Here is a 21747-nt window from a genome sequence, read left to right as displayed (position 1 = left end):
ACTTAAAATATATTTAGAATTATAAAAACATAAAATATTTTGTAGAATCAGTATACAAAACTTTTTCTTTAACATAATATATTTCTTACTAATATAAAACTGGAAGACATAATTAAATATTTTTCAGAACTGTATTTAAGAGTCTCACTAGTTTCCTCTACTTTTGATATACCCCCCTCCCCCCCCCCCCCCACATCCAGTCTTCTAATGCACACGGTCCTCCCCTCCTGCTGATCTGTTTAGCCACTGCATTCGTCACTTTCTTTTTTCTACATGGAACACAGTCCTATATCTGATAAAACGAGGTCAGCCAACGTTATGCCGTCCCCTGATTTATAAATAGCCTAACGTTATTGTCTCCTCCAAAACACTTACATATCGAGGTCACGTTACGTCTAATCAGCATCGACACGACAAAACTGGCTTGTCTAGCTGGGATTCGATCATTCGACCTGTACTTCAACATGTTTTCCGTGTTCTGGTAGGCCTGGATAACATCAACACAACCGTAACCTTGACCCCGATTTAAGTTTTGTTTTATCTTGACGCTTGTCGTTTAAATAGCTATGACTGGCCGACATTCGACTGTATCTATCCTACATCTGTCACACGGGACTTTTGTTGGTCTGTCACACTGGTCATGTGATCTTGGTGTACAACAACTCGACGGCGGCCCGAGGGTGGAGTTCTCGTGGGACTGTGGGTACCTGGAGTTCTATGACGACAGGTAAGTCTGGCACCTGTGACTGAGTTATCGCCCGTGCGCTTGTATTGATTCCCTTATACACCAATCACAGTAAAGTTTGTATTGATTCCCGTTTACACCAATCACAGTATAGTTTGTATTGATTACTATAACCAAACCCCTCACAGTATAGTTTGTATTGATTACTATTACCCACCCCTCACAGTAAAGTTTGTATTGATTACTGTAGACCCACCGCTCACAGTAAAGTTTGTATTGATTACTATAGACCCACCCCTCAAAAAAGAGCATCTTAGCCCTACCCCTCCCCACCATGACATAAACAGTACTTTATACAGCAATGTTATTTTTATTAATTAAAATTCGCTTAATTAGATATCCAATTATATCATAGTCCATCATCAGATCTCTATCACATAACGCTACTTTCCCACGTCCTGGGGTTAGTTTTGTTATGTGACGGACATGGGTCAATTGTGTTATGTGAAGGGACTGGGGTCAACTGTGTTATGTGAAGGGACTGGGGTCAGTTGTGTTATGTGACGGACATGGGTCAGTTGTGTTATGTGATGGACATGACGTCAGTTGTGTTATGTGACGGACATGGGTCAGTTGTGTTATGTGATGGACATGACGTCAGTTGTGTTATGTGACGGACATGGGTCAGTTGTGTTATGTGACGTACATGGGTCAGTTGTGTTATGTGACGGACATGGGTCAGTTGTGTTATGTGATGGACATGACGTCAGTTGTGTTATGTGACGGACATGGGTCAGTTGTGTTATGTGACGTACATGGGTCAGTTGTGTTATGTGACGGACATGACGTCAGTTGTGTTATGTGACGTACATGGGGTCAGTTGTGTTATGTGACGGACATGGGTCAGTTGTGTTATGTGATGGACATGACGTCAGTTGTGTTATGTGAAGGACATGACGTCAGTTGTGTTATGTGACGGACATGGGGCCAATTGTGTTATGTGACGGACATGGGTCAGATGTGTTATGTGACGGACATGGGTCAGGTGATATGTGACGGACATGACGTCAGTTGTGTTATGTGACGGACATGGTTCAGTTGTGTTATGTGACGGACATGGGTCAGTTGTGTTATGTGACGGACATGACGTCAGTTGTGTTATGTGACGTACATGGGTCAGTTGTGTTATGTGACGTACATGGGTCAGTTGTGTTATGTGACGTACATGGGTCAGTTGTGTTATGTGACGGACATGGGTCAGTTGTGTTATGTGACGGACATGACGTCAGTTGTGTTATGTGACGGACATGGGTCTGTTGTGTTATGTGACGGACATGGGTCAGTTGTGTTATGTGACGGACATGGGTCAGTTGTGTTATGTGACGGACATGGTGGTCAGTTGTGTTATGTGACGGACATGGGTCAGTTGTGTTATGTGATGGACATGACGTCAGTTGTGTTATGTGACGGACATGGGTCAGTTGTGTTATGTGAAGGGACTGGGTCAGTTGTGTTATGTGACGGACATGGGTCAGTTGTGTTATGTGACGGACATGGGTCAGTTGTGTTATGTGAAGGACATGACGTCAGTTGTGTTATGTGACTACATGTGGTCAGTTGTGTTATGTGAAGGACATGGGTCAGTTGTGTAATGTTAATTAAATACGAAGAATCAAGTAAAATCTCATAAAAAGTACGCTCGGTATTTGGCTAAAATAAACAATGTTTATGCTTATTTTATGTTTTCTATGTTTACTTATGTTCACTTAATTTTCACTTCACATTGCAGTACATTGATGATTTTAAAATTACCATACTTTTTCTTTTTCTTTTTTGTTTTAAAATCTAAAAAGTATCATTTTTATCTCAAAGTGAGATAAATATGTAGGCTAGGCTAGATATAGTGTAAAGTTTATAATTTGGGTTATATTTAGGGCAAGGTTAGGGCTTGATCAAATGTATTCAAACCTTATCCGAAATAAACATCATGAAAGGTATTTAAAAGCTTAACACTTTACTTGTATGACCTACATTTTTTTTAAAGAAGCTAAAAATAACATTAGCCCATTCCCTGTTTGATTGTTTTTTTTTTTTCTCTTATAAAGTTTATATGTTAAGTAAAACATAATTTACACAAACATTAACATACAAATGTTTTTTCTTTATTTTTATTGTCTTTTTACTGTTTTTGTTTCATTGCCTCAGACGTGTAATTTACAGCAAACAGGCCACCACTGTTACCTAAACTATTCTAGATCTCTTTCGACATCTTAATTCAGGTTCAGCTACACATAAATATGTCTCAGCAGTAGTTCAATTTTTATTAACACGTTTTTCTTAACTCAGCTTCGCGTTTGTTTGTTTGTTTGTTTGGATGTTTGTTGTTAAAATTGACATCGAAAATTAGCCCACTTCTGATTGCTCTATAGACCTGAAATTTGGCATGCATGCTACTTTCGCCTAACAATTTCAGATGCAATCATAAAAACTAGCAATTAGTGACCGTAATTAGCTTAATTTAATTACGCCCCAAGGACCATAAAATTGAGGACATGATTTCTAAAGATACCGACAAGACTGGAGGCCTATTGACCCAGTTACTTCGGCCCCAATCGATGTGAGCGCGCTGGCCGTGATCGTATAGTGGTTAGTACTTCGCGTTGTGGCCGCGACAACCCAGGTTCGAATCATGGTCGCTCAAGTTTTTAGTCCGTGTATTTATAAACACTTTTTTAAAAACCACGTTTTTCATGTGTAGCAACGGACTAAAAAGGAGAAAATAAAATACTTAAAAAAAAACTTTTTAAAAAACCACGTTTTTCTGGTGGACTAAAAAGTAGAAAATAAAATTTTCTTTTGTGCTTCCTCGAGCTGTGCAGGTTCTTGTGATGACTGACAAAAAACGTGGGTCGGGCAGATGGGTCGGGAAATTTGATGGTGAACGTACCCACGTTTTTTGTCAGTCATCACAAGAACCTGCACAGCTCGAGGAAGCACAAAAGAAAATTTTATTTTCTACTTTTTAGTCCACAAGAAAAACGTGGTTTTTTAAAAAGTTTTTTTTTAAGTATTTTATTTTAACACGTTTTTAACACGTTTTTCTTAACTCAGCTTCGCGTTTGTGGATGTGTGGATTTGTTTGTTGTTAAAATTGACATCGAAAATTAGCCCACTTCTGATTGTTCTATAGTTCTGAAATTTGGCATGCAGGCTACTTTCGCCTAACAATTTCAGATGCAATCATAAAAACTAGCAATTAGAGACCGTAATTAGCTTAATTTAATTACGCCCAAAGGACCATAAAATTGAGGACATGATTTCTAAAGATACCGACAAGACTGGAGGCTTATAGACACACTTACTTCGGCCCCAATCGATGTGAGCGCGCTGGCCGTGATCGTATAGTGGTTAGTACTTCGCGTTGTGGCCGCGACAACCCAGGTTCGAATCCTGGTCGCTCAAGATTTTTTTAGTCCGTGTATTTATAAACACTTAGTCAATTCATACTTAATCAAGTCATTAGATAAAGTAGAAAATAAACTATATAAAAAACTTTTTTAAAAACCACGTTTTTCATGTGTAGCAACGGACTAAAAAGGAGAAAATAAAATACTTAAAAAAAACTTTTTAAAAAACCACGTTTTTCTTGTGGACTAAAAAGTAGAAAATAACTATTTACATACATTTGATGAAAAAAAACGTGGGTCGGGCAGATGGGTCGGGAAATTTGATGGTGAACGTACCCACGTTTTTTTTCATCAAATGTATGTAAATAGTTATTTTCTACTTTTTAGTCCACAAGAAAAACGTGGTTTTTTAAAAAGTTTTTTTTAAGTATTAACACGTTTTTCTTAACTCAGCTTCGCGTTTGTTTGTTTGTTTGGATGTTTGTTGTTAAAATTGACATCGAAAATTAGCCCACTTCTGATTGCTCTATAGACCTGAAATTTGGCATGCATGCTACTTTCGCCTAACAATTTCAGATGCAATCATAAAAACTAGCAATTAGTGACCGTAATTAGCTTAATTTAATTACGCCCCAAGGACCATAAAATTGAGGACATGATTTCTAAAGATACCGACAAGACTGGAGGCCTATTGACCCAGTTACTTCGGCCCCAATCGATGTGAGCGCGCTGGCCGTGATCGTATAGTGGTTAGTACTTCGCGTTGTGGCCGCGACAACCCAGGTTCGAATCCTGGTCGCTCAAGTTTTTAGTCCGTGTATTTATAAACACTTTTTTAAAAACCACGTTTTTCCTGTGTAGCAACGGACTAAAAAGGAGAAAATAAAATACTTAAAAAAAACTTTTTAAAAAACCACGTTTTTCTTGTGGACTAAAAAGTAGAAAATAAAATTTTCTTTTGTGCTTCCTCGAGCTGTGCAGGTTCTTGTGATGACTGACAAAAAACGTGGGTCGGGCAGATGGGTCGGGAAATTTGATGGTGAACGTACCCACGTTTTTTGTCAGTCATCACAAGAACCTGCACAGCTCGAGGAAGCACAAAAGAAAATTTTATTTTCTACTTTTTAGTCCACAAGAAAAACGTGGTTTTTTAAAAAGTTTTTTTTAAGTATTTTATTTTATTCTTAACTCAGCTTCGCGTTTGTTTGTTTGTTTGGATGTTTGTTGTTAAAATTGACATCGAAAATTAGCCCACTTCTGATTGCTCTATAGACCTGAAATTTGGCATGCATGCTACTTTCGCCTAATAATTTTAGATGCAATCATAAAAACTAGCAATTAGTGACCGTAATTAGCTTAATTTAATTACGCCCCAAGGACCATAAAATTGAGGACATGATTTCTAAAGATACCGACAAGACTGGAGGCCTATTGACCCAGTTACTTCGGCCCCCAATCGATGTGAGCGCGCTGGCCGTGATCGTATAGTGGTTAGTACTTCGCGTTGTGGCCGCGACAACCCAGGTTCGAATCCTGGTCGCTCAAGTTTTTAGTCCGTGTATTTATAAACACTTTTTTTAAAAACCACGTTTTTCATGTGTAGCAACGGACTAAAAAGGAGAAAATAAAATACTTAAAAAAAACTTTTAAAAAAACCACGTTTTTCTTGTGGACTAAAAGGTAGAAAATAAAATTTTCTTTTGTGCTTCCTCGAGCTGTGCAGGTTCTTGTGATGACTGACAAAAAACGTGGGTCGGGCAGATGGGTCGGGAAATTTGATGGTGAACGTACCCACGTTTTTTGTCAGTCATCACAAGAACCTGCACAGCTCGAGGAAGCACAAAAGAAAATTTTATTTTCTACCTTTTAGTCCACAAGAAAAACGTGGTTTTTTAAAAAGTTTTTTTTAAGTATTTTATTTTGTCTTTCACAGAAAATTTTCTAGAGTCAGGAAAACGTGTTCGACAATGGCTTATCTTGAATGGGGAATAATTCGTTGCTAAGCGTTGTCTCCCTCGCTTCGTCATGGCAACCACCTCGCACAGAAAAATATCTGCAGCCGACGACTACGAAAACACTGGACAGCCGCCCACAACAGCCGCCTCCGTCCACCACAGCATCAAGGACGACGACTACACGTCGTCAACAGAAAGCCTGATCAAGAATCACAACACAGGAATATCACATCACCAAAAGGGACACGACTCCAGCGAGTTTACACCAAAGGGTTCCATTGAGTTACTTCCCTTTATCTTACTAAACATTTATTCGCTGTTTGTCAGCGCCGCCTACCGTATTTTCTCACCGTTGATAGAACAGTACATCTACCAGCGGTACTCGACAGCTTTACTGGGCAATGCTAGCGAGCAGACTTCAAGGTATCTCAAACTGTAATTTGTGTCTTTTAGAATTTGATGGACAGGTGTTGTAAGTCATCTTCTACTAGGCGGTAGCTTTTTTTAATGGTAGCAGGTTGTGAGAGGTAGCAGGATAGGGGAGGTAGCAGGTTGGGCGAAGGTAGCAGTGTGTGAAATGTAGCTGGTTGTGGGAGGTAGCATGTTTGGTTGGATGCAGTTTGTGGGAGGTAGCAGTTTGGGGAAGGTAGCTTCATTTGGTCGGTAGTATGGTTTTGGGAGGTAGCATGGTTTGGATTGTAAGCGCTTCTGGGTGGTAGATGTTTGTGGATATTAGCATGTTGTGAATGAAAGCATGTCTGGGCTGGTAGCTTATCTGGGACGGTAGAAAGTTGATATTCATTAGTCTTAAGAAACATAAATCTGATTGATGACATTACACATTGACTTCGTTAAAGACCAGATGATTATTAATGAAACTAATTAGATTAACTTCTAATTGAGTTTCCATCGAGGATCGACTCGAAATCGAAATATAGTTGGGTATTAGTTTTTAAATGTATCAAGCAAGAGGTGCGGCTAGCGTGTTTTGATGGTAGAGGGGATATTTCCTAATTCTCGTGTCTGTATGTTTATATCCCTTACCCACCAGCAGGGATAAATGTACACAGCTTACAACCAGGGGGTGTGTGTTAAGATTGAAATTAACATAATGAATGAGTAACCGGCTACAGAATTCCATTATGTTCCAGCCAGCCGTGTGTCAACCAGACGTCAGGGAACTCTACAGCTGACCAGTTGACTCAGGCCATCCAGGATATGTCGTCAGAGCTGATGCTGAACCTGTCCTTGATCTCCGCCTGTCTGGGCATCATGGGATGTCTGCTGATTGGCGCCATCTCGACCCTGGTCAGTCGGAACTTCCTGCTGGCACTGCCCACTTTCTGCTGCATGGTCAAGAACGCCCTGCTGCCGGTCATCGTGTTCTGGAACCTGGACCTCAAGTTCTTGTACGTGGGATACGCCGTGGAGGGACTTGGCGGGAATGTAAGTAGGTGGTGTAGAGCAGATGGTATCAGTTGTGTGGGGATGTAAGTAGGTGGTGTAGAGCAGATGGTATCAGTTGTGTGGGGATGTAAGTAGGTGGTGTAGAGCAGATGGTATCAGTTGTGTGGGGATGTAAGTAGGTGGTGTAGAGCAGATGGTATCAGTTGTGTGGGGATGTAAGTATGTGGAGTAGAGCAGATGGTATAAGTTGTGTGGGGATGTAAGTAGGTGGTGTAGAGCAGATGGTATCAGTTGTGTGGGGATGTAAGTATGTGGAGTAGAGCAGATGGTATAAGTTGTGTGGGGATGTAAGTAGGTGGTGTAGAGCAGATGGTATCAGTTGTGTGGGGATGTAAGTAGGTGGTGTAGAGCAGATGGTATCAGTTGTGTGGGGATGTAAGTAGGTGGTGTAGAGCAGATGGTATCAGTTGTGTGGGGATGTAAGTAGGTGGTGTAGAGCAGATGGTATCAGTTGTGTGGGGATGTAAGTAGGTGGTGTAGAGCAGATGGTATCAGTTGTGTGGGGATGTAAGTAGGTGGTGTAGAGCAGATGGTATCAGTTGTGTGGGGATGTAAGTAGGTGGTGTAGAGCAGATGGTATCAGTTGTGTGGGGATGTAAGTAGGTGGTGTAGAGCAGATGGTATCAGTTGTGTGGGGATGTAAGTAGGTGGTGTAGAGCAGATGGTATCAGTTGTGTGGGGATGTAAGTAGGTGGTGTAGAGCAGATGGTATCAGTTGTGTGGGCATGTAAGTAGGTGGTGTAGAGCAGATGGTATCAGTTGTGTGGGGATGTAAGTAGGCGGTGTAGAGCAGATGGTATCAGTTGTGGGGGATGTAAGTATGTGGAGTAGAGCAGATGGTATCAGTTGTTTGGGGATGTAAGTAGGTGGTGTAGAGCAGATGGTATCAGTTGTGTGGGGATGTAAGTAAGTCGTGTAGAGCAGATGGTATCAGTTGTGTGGGGATGTAAGTAGGTGGTGTAGAGCAGATGGTGTCAGATGTGTGTGCATGTAAGTAGGTGGTGTAGAGGTATCAGTTGTGTGGGGATGTAAGTAGGTGGTGTAGAGCAGATGCTATCAGTTGTGTGGGGATGTAAGTAGGTGGTGTAGAGGTATCAGTTGTGTGGGGATGTAAGTAGGTGGTGTAGAGCAGATGGTATCAGTTGTGTGGGAATGTAAGTAGGTGGTGTAGAGCAGATGGTATCAGTTGTGTGGGGATGTAAGTAGGTGGTGTAGAGCAGATGGTATCAGTTGTGTAGGGATGTAAGTAGGTGGTGTAGAGCAGATGGTATCAGTTGTGTGGGGATGTAAGTAGGTGGTGTAGAGCAGATGATATAAGTTGTGTGGTGATGTAAGTAGGTGGTGTAGAGCAGATGGTATACGTTGTGTGGTGATGTAAGTAGGTGGTGTAGAGCAGATGGTATAAGTTGTGTGGTGATGTAAGTAGGTGGTGTAGAGCAGATGGTATCAGTTGTGTAGGGATGTAAGTAGGTGGTGTAGAGCAGATGGTATCAGTTGTGTGGGGATGTAAGTAGGTGGTGTAGAGCAGATGATATAAGTTGTGTGGTGATGTAAGTAGGTGGTGTAGAGCAGATGGTATACGTTGTGTGGTGATGTAAGTAGGTGGTGTAGAGCAGATGGTATAAGTTGTGTGGTGATGTAAGTAGGTGGTGTAGAGCAGATGGTATAAGTTGTGTGGGGATGTAAGTAGGTGGTGTAGAGCAGATGGTATAAGTTGTGTGGTGATGTAAGTAGGTGGTGTAGAGCAGATGGTATCAGTTGTGTGGGGATGTAAGTAGGTGGTGTAGAGCAGATGGTATCAGTTGTGTGGGGATGTAAGTAGGTGGTGTAGAGCAGATGGTATCAGTTGTGTGGGGATGTAAGTAGGTGGTGTAGAGCAGATGGTATCAGTTGTGTGGGGATGTAAGTAGGTGGTGTAGAGCAGATGGTATCAGTTGTGTGGGGATGTAAGTAGGTGGTGTAGAGCAGATGGTATCAGTTGTGTGGGGATGTAAGTAGGTGGTGTAGAGCAGATGGTATAAGTTGTGTGGAGATGTAAGTAGGTGGTGTAGAGCAGATGGTATAAGTTGTGTGGAGATGTAAGTAGGTGGTGTAGAGCAGATGGCATGTAAGTAAGTGGTGTAGAGCAGATGGTATAAGTTGTGTGGGGATGTAGTAGGTGGTGTAGAGCAGATGGCATGTAAGTAGATGGTGTAGAGCAGATGGTATCAGTTGTGTGGGAATGTAACTAGACTGTGTGTGAAGTAGAGGGTGTCTTTTTTGTCACATTTTGTGACGTTTTCCGTGTTAACACTGTTGACAACTATTTATTGGGTTGATTACAAAACAAATTTTTTGTTTGCTATTTTTGGGATTTTATTTTCAATTGTCTTTTTGTTTGAATCGGCTCCGGTTAGCACCTTATTTTAATTGATAGTGACCCATTTATTCCGGGTCTTTCATAGTGACCCTTCTCTACCTGTCTTGCAGATAGCTGGGTGTTTCATAGTGACCCATCTCTACCTGTCTTGCAGATAGCCGGGTGTTTCATAGTGACCCATAGCCGGGTGTTTCATAGTGACCCATCTGTTCCTGTCTTGCAGATAGCCGGGTGTTTTATAGTGACCCATAGCCGGGTGTTTCATAGTGACCCATCTCTACCTGTCTTGCAGATAGCCGGGTGTTTCATAGTGACCCATAGCCGGGTGTTTCATAGTGACCCATTTCTACCCGTATTGCAGATAGCTGTGTGTTTCATAGTGACCCATAGCCGGGTGTTTCATAGTGACCCATCTCTACCTATCTAGCAGATAGCCGGGTGTTTCATAGTGACCCATCTGTACCTGTCTTGCAGATAGCCGGGTGTTTCATAGTGACCCATCTCTACCTGTCTTGCAGATAGCTGGATGTTTCATAGTGACCCATCTGTACCTGTCTGACCTGACACCACGTGACCACCGACGGACCGTCTGGCTGTCTTTCCTGGAAGGTGCCAAAGGTGTCGTGTCTGGCATTCTGTACTACGCCACTGGTCAGCTGATTGTGTCCACAGGGTACCTGATTCCATCACTCATGTCAGCCGGCTTCATGGCAATTAGGTAGGGCATTTTACAGACATGTTTACAGACATTTTACAGACATTTTACAGACATTTTACAGACATTTTACAGACATTTTACAGACATTTTACAGATATTTTACTGACATTTTACTGACAATTTACAGACATTTTACTGACATTTTACTGACACTTTACTGACATTTTACTGACACTTTACAGACATTTTACAGACATTTTACAGACATTTTACAGATATTTTACTGACATTTTACTGACATTTTACTGACATTTTACAGACATTTTACAGACATTTTACGGACATTTTACGGACATTTTACGGAAATTTTACAGACATTTTACAGACATTTCACAGACATTTTACGGATATTTTACAGACATTTTACAGACTATTTTTTAGATACTTTACACACATTTTACAGACATTTTACAGATATTTTACGGATATTTTACAGACGTTTTACACACTATTGTTTAGATATTTTCTGATATTTTACAGACATATCATAGACACATTTACAAACATTTTTACACCCTTTTAAACCAATTTCTTCATACATTTTACAGACTTAAAGTTTGTTACAGATGTTATCACCGACATTTTTACAGACATTTTACAGAACTTTCTACAGGCATAACGTACAATACTGTATATTATCTACATTAAACGAAATAAAAGATATTTCCTTGATGCGAAATCAAAATTATGCTATAAAATATTCATCTAAATTTTTTGTTCGATGTAAAGAAATTATCAAATAAATAATTCAATCTCCCTACAACAAAGAGCAGTTGGTTGGCGTGGTCGGATGAAAGTGCGCACAACTGCTTACCCGCAAATCCCGAGTTCGGTTTACGAACGTAGCTATAGGACGTCCCTCTGATGGGTACCTGACTCATGGCAGAGAAAGTAAAGGCTGCTGGGCATAATGCTGACTGCTCCGATGTCAAGAAACATATAAAATTTACTACGGATCGTCAATGGCACTATTTATACCAATATTTAATTAGAAGGGAGGGAGGGTTGAGAGAGGGCAGTGTATAAGGACGAATAAAATTAAACATCATTAAAACCTTAGAGATCCGACATCAAGTTAAACTTCATTAGTTTTAAATTTAATTTTCATGGGTCCTAATTTGTCCCGATCACATCGTGTTGTGTGTTTCGTTCGTCTCTAGCTGACCAAGTCCTATCACGTGATCTGTTCTACAGCCTCATTCTGTCATTTTGCCTCCCCGACCGTCGCCCAAGCCTCACCCACGGGAGGGAGGGCTGGTCCATGAGAACGTATTTGAAAAATGTGACGTCGCCTTTCCACAAAACTCTGGAACGGAGGGTCAAACAGATGGTGGGGCTGGCGCTCTTTTCTTTCTTTGTATATATCGGCGCCTTGGTGGGCATTTCGAAGGTCAGTAAAAGGGCATTGTATCGTATGGGCATCTGGTGGTTGGTTCCTGGGCATTTAATGGTGGATTTGTTGGCATTTAATGGTGGATTTGTGGGCATTTAATGGTGGATTTGTGGGCATTTAATGGTGGATTTATGGACATTTAATGGTTGATTTGTGGACATTTAATGGTTGATTTGTGGAAATTTATTAGTTGATTAGGGGACATTTAATGTTTGATTTGATTATTCAATGGTTTATTTGTGGACATTTAATGGTGGATTTGTGGACATTTAATGGTTTATTTGTGGACATTTAATGTTTGCTTTGAGCATTCAATGGTTGATTTGTGGACATTTTATGGTTGATTTGTGGACATTTAATTGTTGACTTGTGGACATTTAATGATTGATTTGTGGGCATTTAATGGTTGATTTGCGGACATTTAATGTTTGCTTTGAGCATTCAATTGTTGATTTATGGACATTTAGTGGTTGATTTGTGGACATTTAATGGTTGATTTGTGGACATTTAATGGTTGATTTGTGGACATTTAATGGTTGATTTGTGGACATTTAATATTTGCTTTGAGCATTCAATGGCTGAATGGTTGATTTGTGGGCATCAAGTGGGAAATGTATCCAGTAAGTTGAAATAACCTGACACTTATGAAATTCTTGTTCTTTGATTCCCTCACCCCAACCCCAGGTAAAAAGCCTGTACCTGATGAACAACCCGTTCTGCTGGGATGCCGTCAAGATTGGTTGGTTCCAGACTGGACAGGAGATTGCCTACAGCTTGTTTGTCATCCTGGCGGTGCCTCTGCTGATCGGGCGCCTCCCCGGGATGGTGCTGGGGGTGCTAGGCACCCTCTCGGCCGTCGGCTCCTCCGTCATGTTTGCCCTGGCCTCAAACGACGCGGAGATTTACTCGAGTAGGTAGCAGCCACCTCCCCACTAGCTAGCAGCCACCTCCCAACTAGCTAGCAACCACCTCCCCACTAGCTAGCAGCCACCTCCCCACTAGGTAGCAGCCACCTCCCCACTAGCTAGCAGCCACCTCCCCACTAGCTAGCAGCCACCTCCCAACTAGCTAGCAACCACCTCCCCACTAGCTAGCAGCCACCTCCCCACTAGGTAGCAGCCACCTCCCCACTAGCTAGCAGCCACCTCCCCACTAGCTAGCAGCTACCTCCCCACTAGCTAGCAGCCACCTCCCCACTAGCTAGCAGCCACCTCCCCACTAGCAAGCCGCCACCTCCCCACTAGCTAGCAGCTACCTCCCCACTAGCTAGCAGCCACCTCCCCACTAGCTAGCAGCCATCTCCCCACTAGCTAGCAGCCACCTCCCCACTAGCTAGCAGCCACCTCCCCATTAGCTAGCAGCCACCTCCCCACTAGCTAGCAGCCATCTCCCCACTAGCTAGCAGCCATCTCCCCACTAGCTAGCAGCCATCTCCCCACTAGCTAGCAGCCATCTCCCCACTAGCTAGCAGCCACCTCCCCACTAGCTAGCAGCCACCTCCTCACTAGCTAGCAGCCACCTCCCAACTAGCTAGCAGCCACCTCCTCGCTAGCCTACATACCCAGGTACCATCTCTCCGCTAGATTATATACTTTAATCTTTATTAACATCAACATTTACCCTGAAGTCATGACGATATAAATCAGCGTTTTTCAGCTGAATGTGCTCTTTTAATTCGATAAAGATAAAAACTGATTACATTCAATTAAAATAAATAAATATTTTAAATACTACACTATATTGTTTTTAAAAATACCCATTACATGTTGTTTATATATATTTTTTTATTTATTTTTAAAAAAAGTATTTTTGAATAGTCTTACCTAGAAGCTGTTCAATGTTTCTTTTAAAGTTGATAATTTGCGAGATTAGCATTACATATTGTTCATTAGGCTGATATTTGCATTACAGACTGACCAATCGTATTTTCCCTTTCAGTTATACTCCTGTCCATCTGACCATTGTATCTTCCCTTTCAGTTATACTCCTGTCCATCTGACCATTGTATTTTCCCTTTCAGTTATACTCTTGTCCATCTGACCATTGTATTTTCCCTTTCAGTTATACTCCTGTCCATCTTACCAATCGTATTTTCCCTTTCAGTTATACTCCTGTCCATCTGACCAATCGTATTTTCCCTTTCAGTTATACTCCTGTCCATCTGGCCATTGTATTTTCCCTTTCAGTTATACTCCTGTCCATCTGACCAATCGTATTTTCCCTTTCAGCTATACTCCTGTCCATCTGACCATTGTATTTTCCCTTTCAGTTATACTCCTGTCCATCTGACCATCGTATTTTCCCTTTCAGTTCTACTCCTGTCCATCTGACCAATCGTATTTTCCCTTTCAGTTATACTCCTGTCCATCTGACCAATCGTATTTTCCCTTTCAGTTATACTCCTGTCCATCTGACCAATCGTATTTTCCCTTTCAGTTATACTCCTGTCCATCTGACCAATCGTATTTTCCCTTTCAATTATACTCCTGTCCATCTGACCAATCGTATTTTCCCTTTCAGTTATACTCCTGTCCATCGGCCAGACCCTACCTGTTGGAATCATCAGAGGGGAGACTTCGCGGCTCATCGGAGCTGAGCCGCAAGGTAACAATGACGTCACTAATCTTACCTTCTCTGGCGACATTTTTTTTTCTTATTTTTAAATATTTTTTTTAATTAAATATTGGGATTTTCGACTTCCTAAAGTAAAATTGTGAATTAATGGTCAAGGGGAAAATACTCAAGTAATATTTATTACGAAATATTTTAGCCTGGTTATATCCCCTTACTGAAATAATACTTAAAAAGAAAAAAATGAGGAAAAGCCGGTTAAACAGCAACGTCATTTTATGATGAGGTCTTAGTTTTACGTGGAAAAAACTTGTGTGAAAATGGGGAGAGGGGGTTAATAATTAGTCATAATTGTAAATAAATTTGGACGAACTTAAACGCATATTTCACGCTAAACGCAACACAAACGGCGAATAGTGAAGCAACAAAACGTACGACATTAAAAAATGTGGGGAGAGTTAATCGTATATCTTCAGGGTCGCTGTTTACAATACAAGAATTGTTCGTTCTTCCATAGGGTCGCTGTTTACAATACAAGAATTGTTCCTTCTTCCCCAGGGTCGCTCTTTACAATACAAGAATTGTTCCTTCTTCCCCAGGGTCACTGTTTACAATACAAGAATTGTTCCTTCTTCCCCAGGGTCGCTGTTTACAATACAAGAATTGTTCGTTCTTCCCCAGGGTCGCTGTTTACAATACAAGAATTGTTCGTTCTTCCCCAGGGTCGCTGTTCGCCCTAATGGGCGTGTGTGAGAGTATCAGCTTTGCAGTGGGCGCCCCGGCCTTATCGCTGTACAGGGCGTCGCTGGGGGTGTATCGGGGCCTGACGTACCTGGTCATTGCTGGCTTCTTCGTTGTGGTCACCGTGACCCTCAGGTTTGTTGGTTCTATTCTAAAGCAGCTACGTCCCTGTGAGCCATGAACACTCAGGTTTGTTGGTTCTATTCTAAAGCAGCTACAACCCTGTGAGCCATGAACACTCAGGTTTGTTGGTTCTATTCTAAAGCAGCTACAACCCTGTGAGCCATGAACACTCAGGTTTGTTGGTTCTATTCTAAAGCAGCTACAACCCTGTGAGCCATGAACACTCAGGTTTGTTGGTTCTATTCTAAAGCAGCTACAACCCTGTGAGCCATGAACACTCAGGTTTGTTGGTTCTATTCTAAAGCAGCTACAACCCTGTGAGCCATGAACACTCAGGTTTGTTGGTTCTATTCTAAAGCAGCTACAACCCTGTGAGCCATGAACACTCAGGTTTGTTGGTTCTATTCTAAAGCAGCTACAACCCTGTGAGCCATGAACACTCAGGTTTGTTGGTTCTATTCTAAAGCAGCTACAACCCTGTGAGCCATGAACACTCAGGTTTGTTGGTTCTATTCTAAAGCAGCTACGTCCCTGCTAGCCACAAAACAATAGAGATGTTTCTCATGAACTCGGCCGTGAATATTCTCGAAATGGTGTGTTTTTTTAAAACCTAACTGGTTGATTTTTCAGGGACTTTATTTGAGATTAGCTGTTTTTGATGTTTTAGTATTTTCTGTAATTTAACGTAATTTTTAAAAAGGCAAAAAAAAAATTTGTTGTTTTATTTTATAGCGGAAAATGTAAAAGAAAAATGGCTAAGCTAGCTCGTGTGGTTTAAAACAATTTTATTTTATGTAAAAATTGTACCGGCGACCAGGCTAACACGTTGGCTCTACTTCACCTACGTTTTGCGTTTCGATGCATTCAACACTTTGAGTCGAATGTATACGCCTCTTTAGCACACTTTAGTTCATAAAATTGATTTGTTTTCTTTTTTTTCAGTATCTACCACGTGATATGGCGAGCCCATACTAATGCTGTCACATCGAAGGAAATGGTTGTCAAAACATACGGGAGCGTGAACTGATGCTATTTTTAGAACAGCGTGGTCACGTGCAGCTACGCATTCCATATATATATATATATATATATATATATATATATATATATATATATATATATATATATATATATATATATATATATATATATACCAGTAGTCCGATAGAATAACCTAATAGAATGTCATATTTTGCAAGCTATAATTATGAATAATTATGTAGTTGGGCCTAGACCGTACACATTAAGTACAGAATATCAAATTGGTTATCTACTAGTCATTGGTACCATAATATCCAATCTTTCTACATGGCATCATTTTGTAAGGTGTTGGGCATTACCAGACCTCGGAAAACATGTAACAGTTTGAACATACTGTGTTTGAGATTTGTTGAATGCAAATGAATAATATGTGATAAATGTGTGATAGATTCTATGATTTACTCAGGGACATAATGTACATACATTTGTACATACAGCAATGGATAGTTATTTATTAAATATGTTTGTGCTTGTGATAGGATATGTTATATTATTTAATATAAATAAACTACTAGGTTATACTACATAGATCACTATTGTGTATTTTTATCATGGAAAACAAATGTTGTGATTTTCATTGTTTTACCTTTCCTGGCCACTCCAGTTGACTTGAAAAAAGGGTTGAGGGAGTTTTTTAAAAATATTTCTGTTAATAAAACAATTCTAAAATATTTTCAAAGGCTTATATTCAATACTAAAATATGAAAATCAGTGTAACCGATGGTTCCCGAACAGCTTTAATTTTTACAAATGTATAATTTTATCGATTGTCATTGTTTCTTTCTCTTATACAGAATATAAAGAAAGTATTGTAATCGTGCAAAACAAAATCGAGATTTTTCAAATCTCCACGTTTTAAACCTCCCTGAGTCGGAAAAGCATAATTTTGCAATCTTGTCCGTATGTCTGTGTGTGTATGTGTGTATATGTGTGTGTAAACACGATAACTTGAGTACCGTTACAGCTAGATTGATGCAATTTCATATATAAGTATTATATACGGCAGAGGCGTAGCCAGGATCGTCTCAAGGGGGGGGGGTTCCAATTTTTACCCGGGGACAAACTTTCGATTTGCCCCCCCCCACCCTCAAATTTTCGACTTGCACCCCCCCCCCCCCCTCAAACTTTCGATTTGCACCCCCCTCATACTATATATATATACCGAGGGGTCTATGGGGGGTTATGACCCCCCCTAACTCCCCCCCCCCTTCCTACGCCACTGATATACGGGTACCTATGCGTGGGCGTGGACATGGGCGTGCCTTAAATGTGGATGTGCGTGTGGATGTGGTTGTGCGTGCGCCTGTATGTGTAAAAGTGCTTAGACATGGCAGTTGACGTGGATGTGGGTGTAAATGTGGGTGTGGACTTAGGATCGGACATGGACATGGACATGGACATGGACATGGACATGGACATGGACATGGACATGGACATGGACACGGACATGGACATGGACATGGACATGGTTATGGACGTGGGTGTGGCGTTTAACGTATGGGTGGACGTGAACGTGAATATGAAAGAAATGTTAATATGAACATGAATAGATGTAGACCTAAGTGTACGTGTTTGTGGCCCCTAGAAATGTTGCTGTGTGTGTTGGGGCCATGGATGCAAAGTGTGTGTGTGTTTTATTACATGTTATAGATTTTTGGATTATTTTTTTATTATGGGTTGGAGTGGGGGTGGGGTGTGAGGGTGTTCTTGTATGTCACTGAGCATGCTGGTATTTATTTTATTTCAAAACAAACTATTGGTTAGAAATAAAATGTTTTCGTACCCGAGATTAACTCAAGGAATTTTAATTCATAAATTGATAAACAAAATTAATTAAGCTGATCATGTATCCTGGTTAATCCATTCATCCACCAGGGGGTTGTAATTAGTTCTTTTGTGTTTATCGTTTCACGTGTTCTTGTTTTGTGTCTCATTACCAGGTTGTGTGTCGTTTACAAGACGTGTGTGACATGTGTAGCTGTGTCCCATGAGTTTATATTTGTTATGTGACATATTACCCTACTGTGTGTCGCATCTCCTACTAAGCCGTAAACAAATAAAAAAACGGATGTGTACATGTACAATTGAATATACTGTTTATGTGCTCAAATAAAGTGTCTGATTTTTTTTTTGTAGATGCAGGTGTAACTGTTGTGGTAAAAATGAATGTGTGTGTATATGTCGGGGAAGGTAAATGTTGTTGAGCATATGTGTGTACTGTATGATGGTTGAACCAGCATTTGTGTTTGCATTACTTTGAAATTTAGTATGTGACCATGTATTTGTGAGTGCCTACTTGTGTATAAAGGCGCACATTTATTATTTTCTAAGAATTCGTGTGTTTGTGAGAATTCGTGAGTGTATGTAAAATCGTGAGTTTGTGTGAGTTTGTGAGTGTGTGTGAAATCGTGAGTGTGTGAATTTGTGAGTGTATGTGAAATCGTGATTTTTTTTAATGAAATCGTGAGTGTGTGTGAAATCGTGAGTTTATGTTTGCTTAAACTAGCTTGTGTGCGTACGTTCGAGCGTCTGTGTTTACGTTCTACATACACGTGTGTGAGTTCGTGTGCATGTGTCTACTTGCACATGCATTTGGTGGTTGTGTACTCGTGGGTGTTTGTTCGTTGGTTGCCTTCGTGCTTACGTATGTGCGTGCTTGTGTGTTGAATAATAAATTCTATTTTAAATGACTTATTTTCCAAACAAATGCATATAGTCACGTGACATGAAACAAGGACACTTGTATGTCGCCAAGAAACAAATTCTAGTCTACGTTTACTATTGTCTATATATCATGTTGCTACATAAACACAGACCGATGTGCAGTTATCTCATTTACATCACAAACATGATCCAGGAGGATTTATATATCTTAAAATTCCGATTCTTTCAACAATAAATTTGTTTCAATTCCTTTTTTCTTGATCTTTATTAATGTTAGCATTCCGTAGGCATTTCACAGCGATGCAAGTAATTAATAAAACCAGTATTGGTGTGTATGCCAATATCAACATTTAATTAATTACACCGGCGAAGCAAATTATCAAATTATATTTTGTACCAAAATAAGGGATATGCTACGTGTTATTTCGACCATAATTAAACAAATACCATTTAAATGATTTATAGATGCTCGATAAAAAAATTTCGCTGCTTTTTTATCAAAACCAGTGAAGTTCCACGTTTGGTTATTGGAAATCACTGAAAGGATGATACGGATCTACAAATTTGATATGATACTTATTTATGAAATTTCATCAACCTAGCCGTAATGGTACTCAAGTTATGGTGTTTACAGGCAAACACACACACACACACACACACACACACACACACACACACACACACACACACACACACATACGGACAAGCTTGCAACTAACTACGTTTTTTTCCGACTCAGGGAGGAGTAAAACGTCGAAATTTGCAAAAATCACGATTTTTTGTTTGCACGATTACAAGACTTTCTCTATACTTCGTATATACGAGAAATTAAAAAATTGAACCAGTTTTGTTTTAAAGAAAATTCTAATACGTGCTTGACAGCTTGGATACACTAACCTAAAGCAGTCAAATGTATACATTTTCCTGCTATCATTTACATTAGTTCTATTCATTCCCCGCGTTCAGTCTGAGACGATTTGGATATGACTGCGGTCAACGCACCTTGTTTGGACAATGTGTTTAGGTGATCGTTAAGATAAAACGATAGATTTTTTTTTTAAGTTTAAAAAACTGAAAAAAACAAAACAAAATTCAGAATTTTTATATTGAAATCGATTATACGAAGCACAAACATAACATACTTGGATAAATTTTAAAAAGTTGATTTAAAAAAATAATATTTTTGGGCTTTGTCAATTTGTTTATCAGGGTACTATTAAGTCTCTATACAAAGACCGTCCATCACGTCCCTAGTAAACTACCGTTAACGGCCGTCAACCACATCGTTAGCTAATAAGAAACGGTTACATAGTTTCTCACGCAGAATTGTATATATCGAAGTGTTTCTTCAATAATTAAATTTCAAGAGACGTCGTAAAACGGTACCTACGCTACTGAGAATGTCAGGTATTAAAATTACATAGCGAGAAAATTGAAGCGCGTGTGTTGTTGGTAGTAAGTGACACGTGACTTATTACCATTGGATGCTTGAATACATAGGCAGATCATAATGACGCAAATGTGAGTGGCTTAGCCCTAGCCCTAGCCCTAGCCCTAGCCCTAGCCCTAGCCCTAGCCCTAGCCCTAGCCCTAGCCCTAACCCTAGCCCTAGCCCTAGCCCTAGCCTTAGCACTAGCTCTAGCACTAGCACTAGCACTAGCACTAGCACTAGCACTAGCACTAACACTAACACTAATACGCATACGCATACACTCTGCACTCTACACACTACACACAGTACACAATAAACAATACACAGTACACAGTACACAGTACACAGTACACAATACACAATATACAATACACAATACACAATACACAATACACAATACACAATACACAATACACAATGCACAATGCGCAATGCGCAATGCGCAATGCGCAATACGCAATACGCAATACGCAATACGCAATACACAATACACAATACACAATACACAATACACAATACACAATACACAATACACAATACACAATACACAATACACAATACACAATACACAATACACAATACACAATGCACAATGCGCAATGCGCAATGCGCAATACGCAATACGCAATACGCAATACGCAATACACAATACACAATACACAATACACAATACACAATACACAATACACAATACACAATACACAATACACAATACACAATACACAATACACAATACACAATACACAATACACAATAACATCCATCCATCTAAACCCACGCACCCACCCACCCACCCACCCACCCATCCATCCATCTATTCACCCATCTATCCATTAATCCATTCAACCAGCCATCCATCCGTCCATCCATTCATCAAGGTTTTGCCATGAAGAGTACATGGAACAAATGTCAATGTATAAAAATGTTTAACTTATGATACATTTGATACACAGTTTGGTTCGTTAACCAGACAGGAGTCGATCCCCACTGAGCTCCGCGTCTCCACCCTGTAACATTGTTCACGGGTTCTCGGGTCTCGACCCTGTATAATCGTTTTCGGGTTATTGTATCGCACTTCCCTCGCACACGCCCTGACATGTAGCCAAGGGAGGGTGGAGGGAGAATACAATAGCCCCTGAGGGGGGGGGAGGTGGTTGCACGAGATGGTTTTACGTCACAGGTGGGGAACTG

General features: G+C 40.4%; 1 protein-coding gene across 1 annotated transcript; it reads left to right on the top strand.

Moving 5' to 3' along the window:
- Positions 1-521: 521 nt before the first annotated feature.
- LOC131957417 (lysosomal proton-coupled steroid conjugate and bile acid symporter SLC46A3) lies at positions 522-16486 on the top strand. Its single transcript, XM_059322215.1, has 9 exons — positions 522-727; positions 6026-6470; positions 7199-7493; positions 10392-10591; positions 11786-11981; positions 12669-12894; positions 14505-14588; positions 15278-15431; positions 16362-16486. The coding sequence occupies exons 2-9, from the start codon at positions 6118-6120 to the stop codon at positions 16444-16446; spliced, it is 1593 nt and encodes a 530-aa protein (XP_059178198.1). The 5' UTR covers positions 522-727; positions 6026-6117; the 3' UTR covers positions 16447-16486.
- Positions 16487-21747: the final 5261 nt, after the last annotated feature.

The sequence above is a fragment of the Physella acuta genome, unplaced genomic scaffold, assembly GCF_028476545.2.
Source record: "Physella acuta isolate Inbredline_101_S28 unplaced genomic scaffold, ASM2847654v3 ptg001239l, whole genome shotgun sequence".
Taxonomy (NCBI): domain Eukaryota; kingdom Metazoa; phylum Mollusca; class Gastropoda; family Physidae; genus Physella; species Physella acuta.
Note: the sequence above shows the minus strand (reverse complement) of the source record. Positions and strands in the feature narration are given on the sequence as shown.

Coding starts and splice junctions, on each gene's coding strand:
- LOC131957417 (XM_059322215.1), top strand. CDS start 6,118: ATGGCAACCACCTCGCACAGAAAAATATCTGCAGCCGACGACTACGAA. Junction 10,592..11,785: donor GCCGGCTTCATGGCAATTAG/GTAGGGCATTTT, acceptor TCTGTTCTACAG/CCTCATTCTGTCATTTTGCC. Junction 14,589..15,277: donor CATCGGAGCTGAGCCGCAAG/GTAACAATGACG, acceptor GTTCTTCCCCAG/GGTCGCTGTTCGCCCTAATG.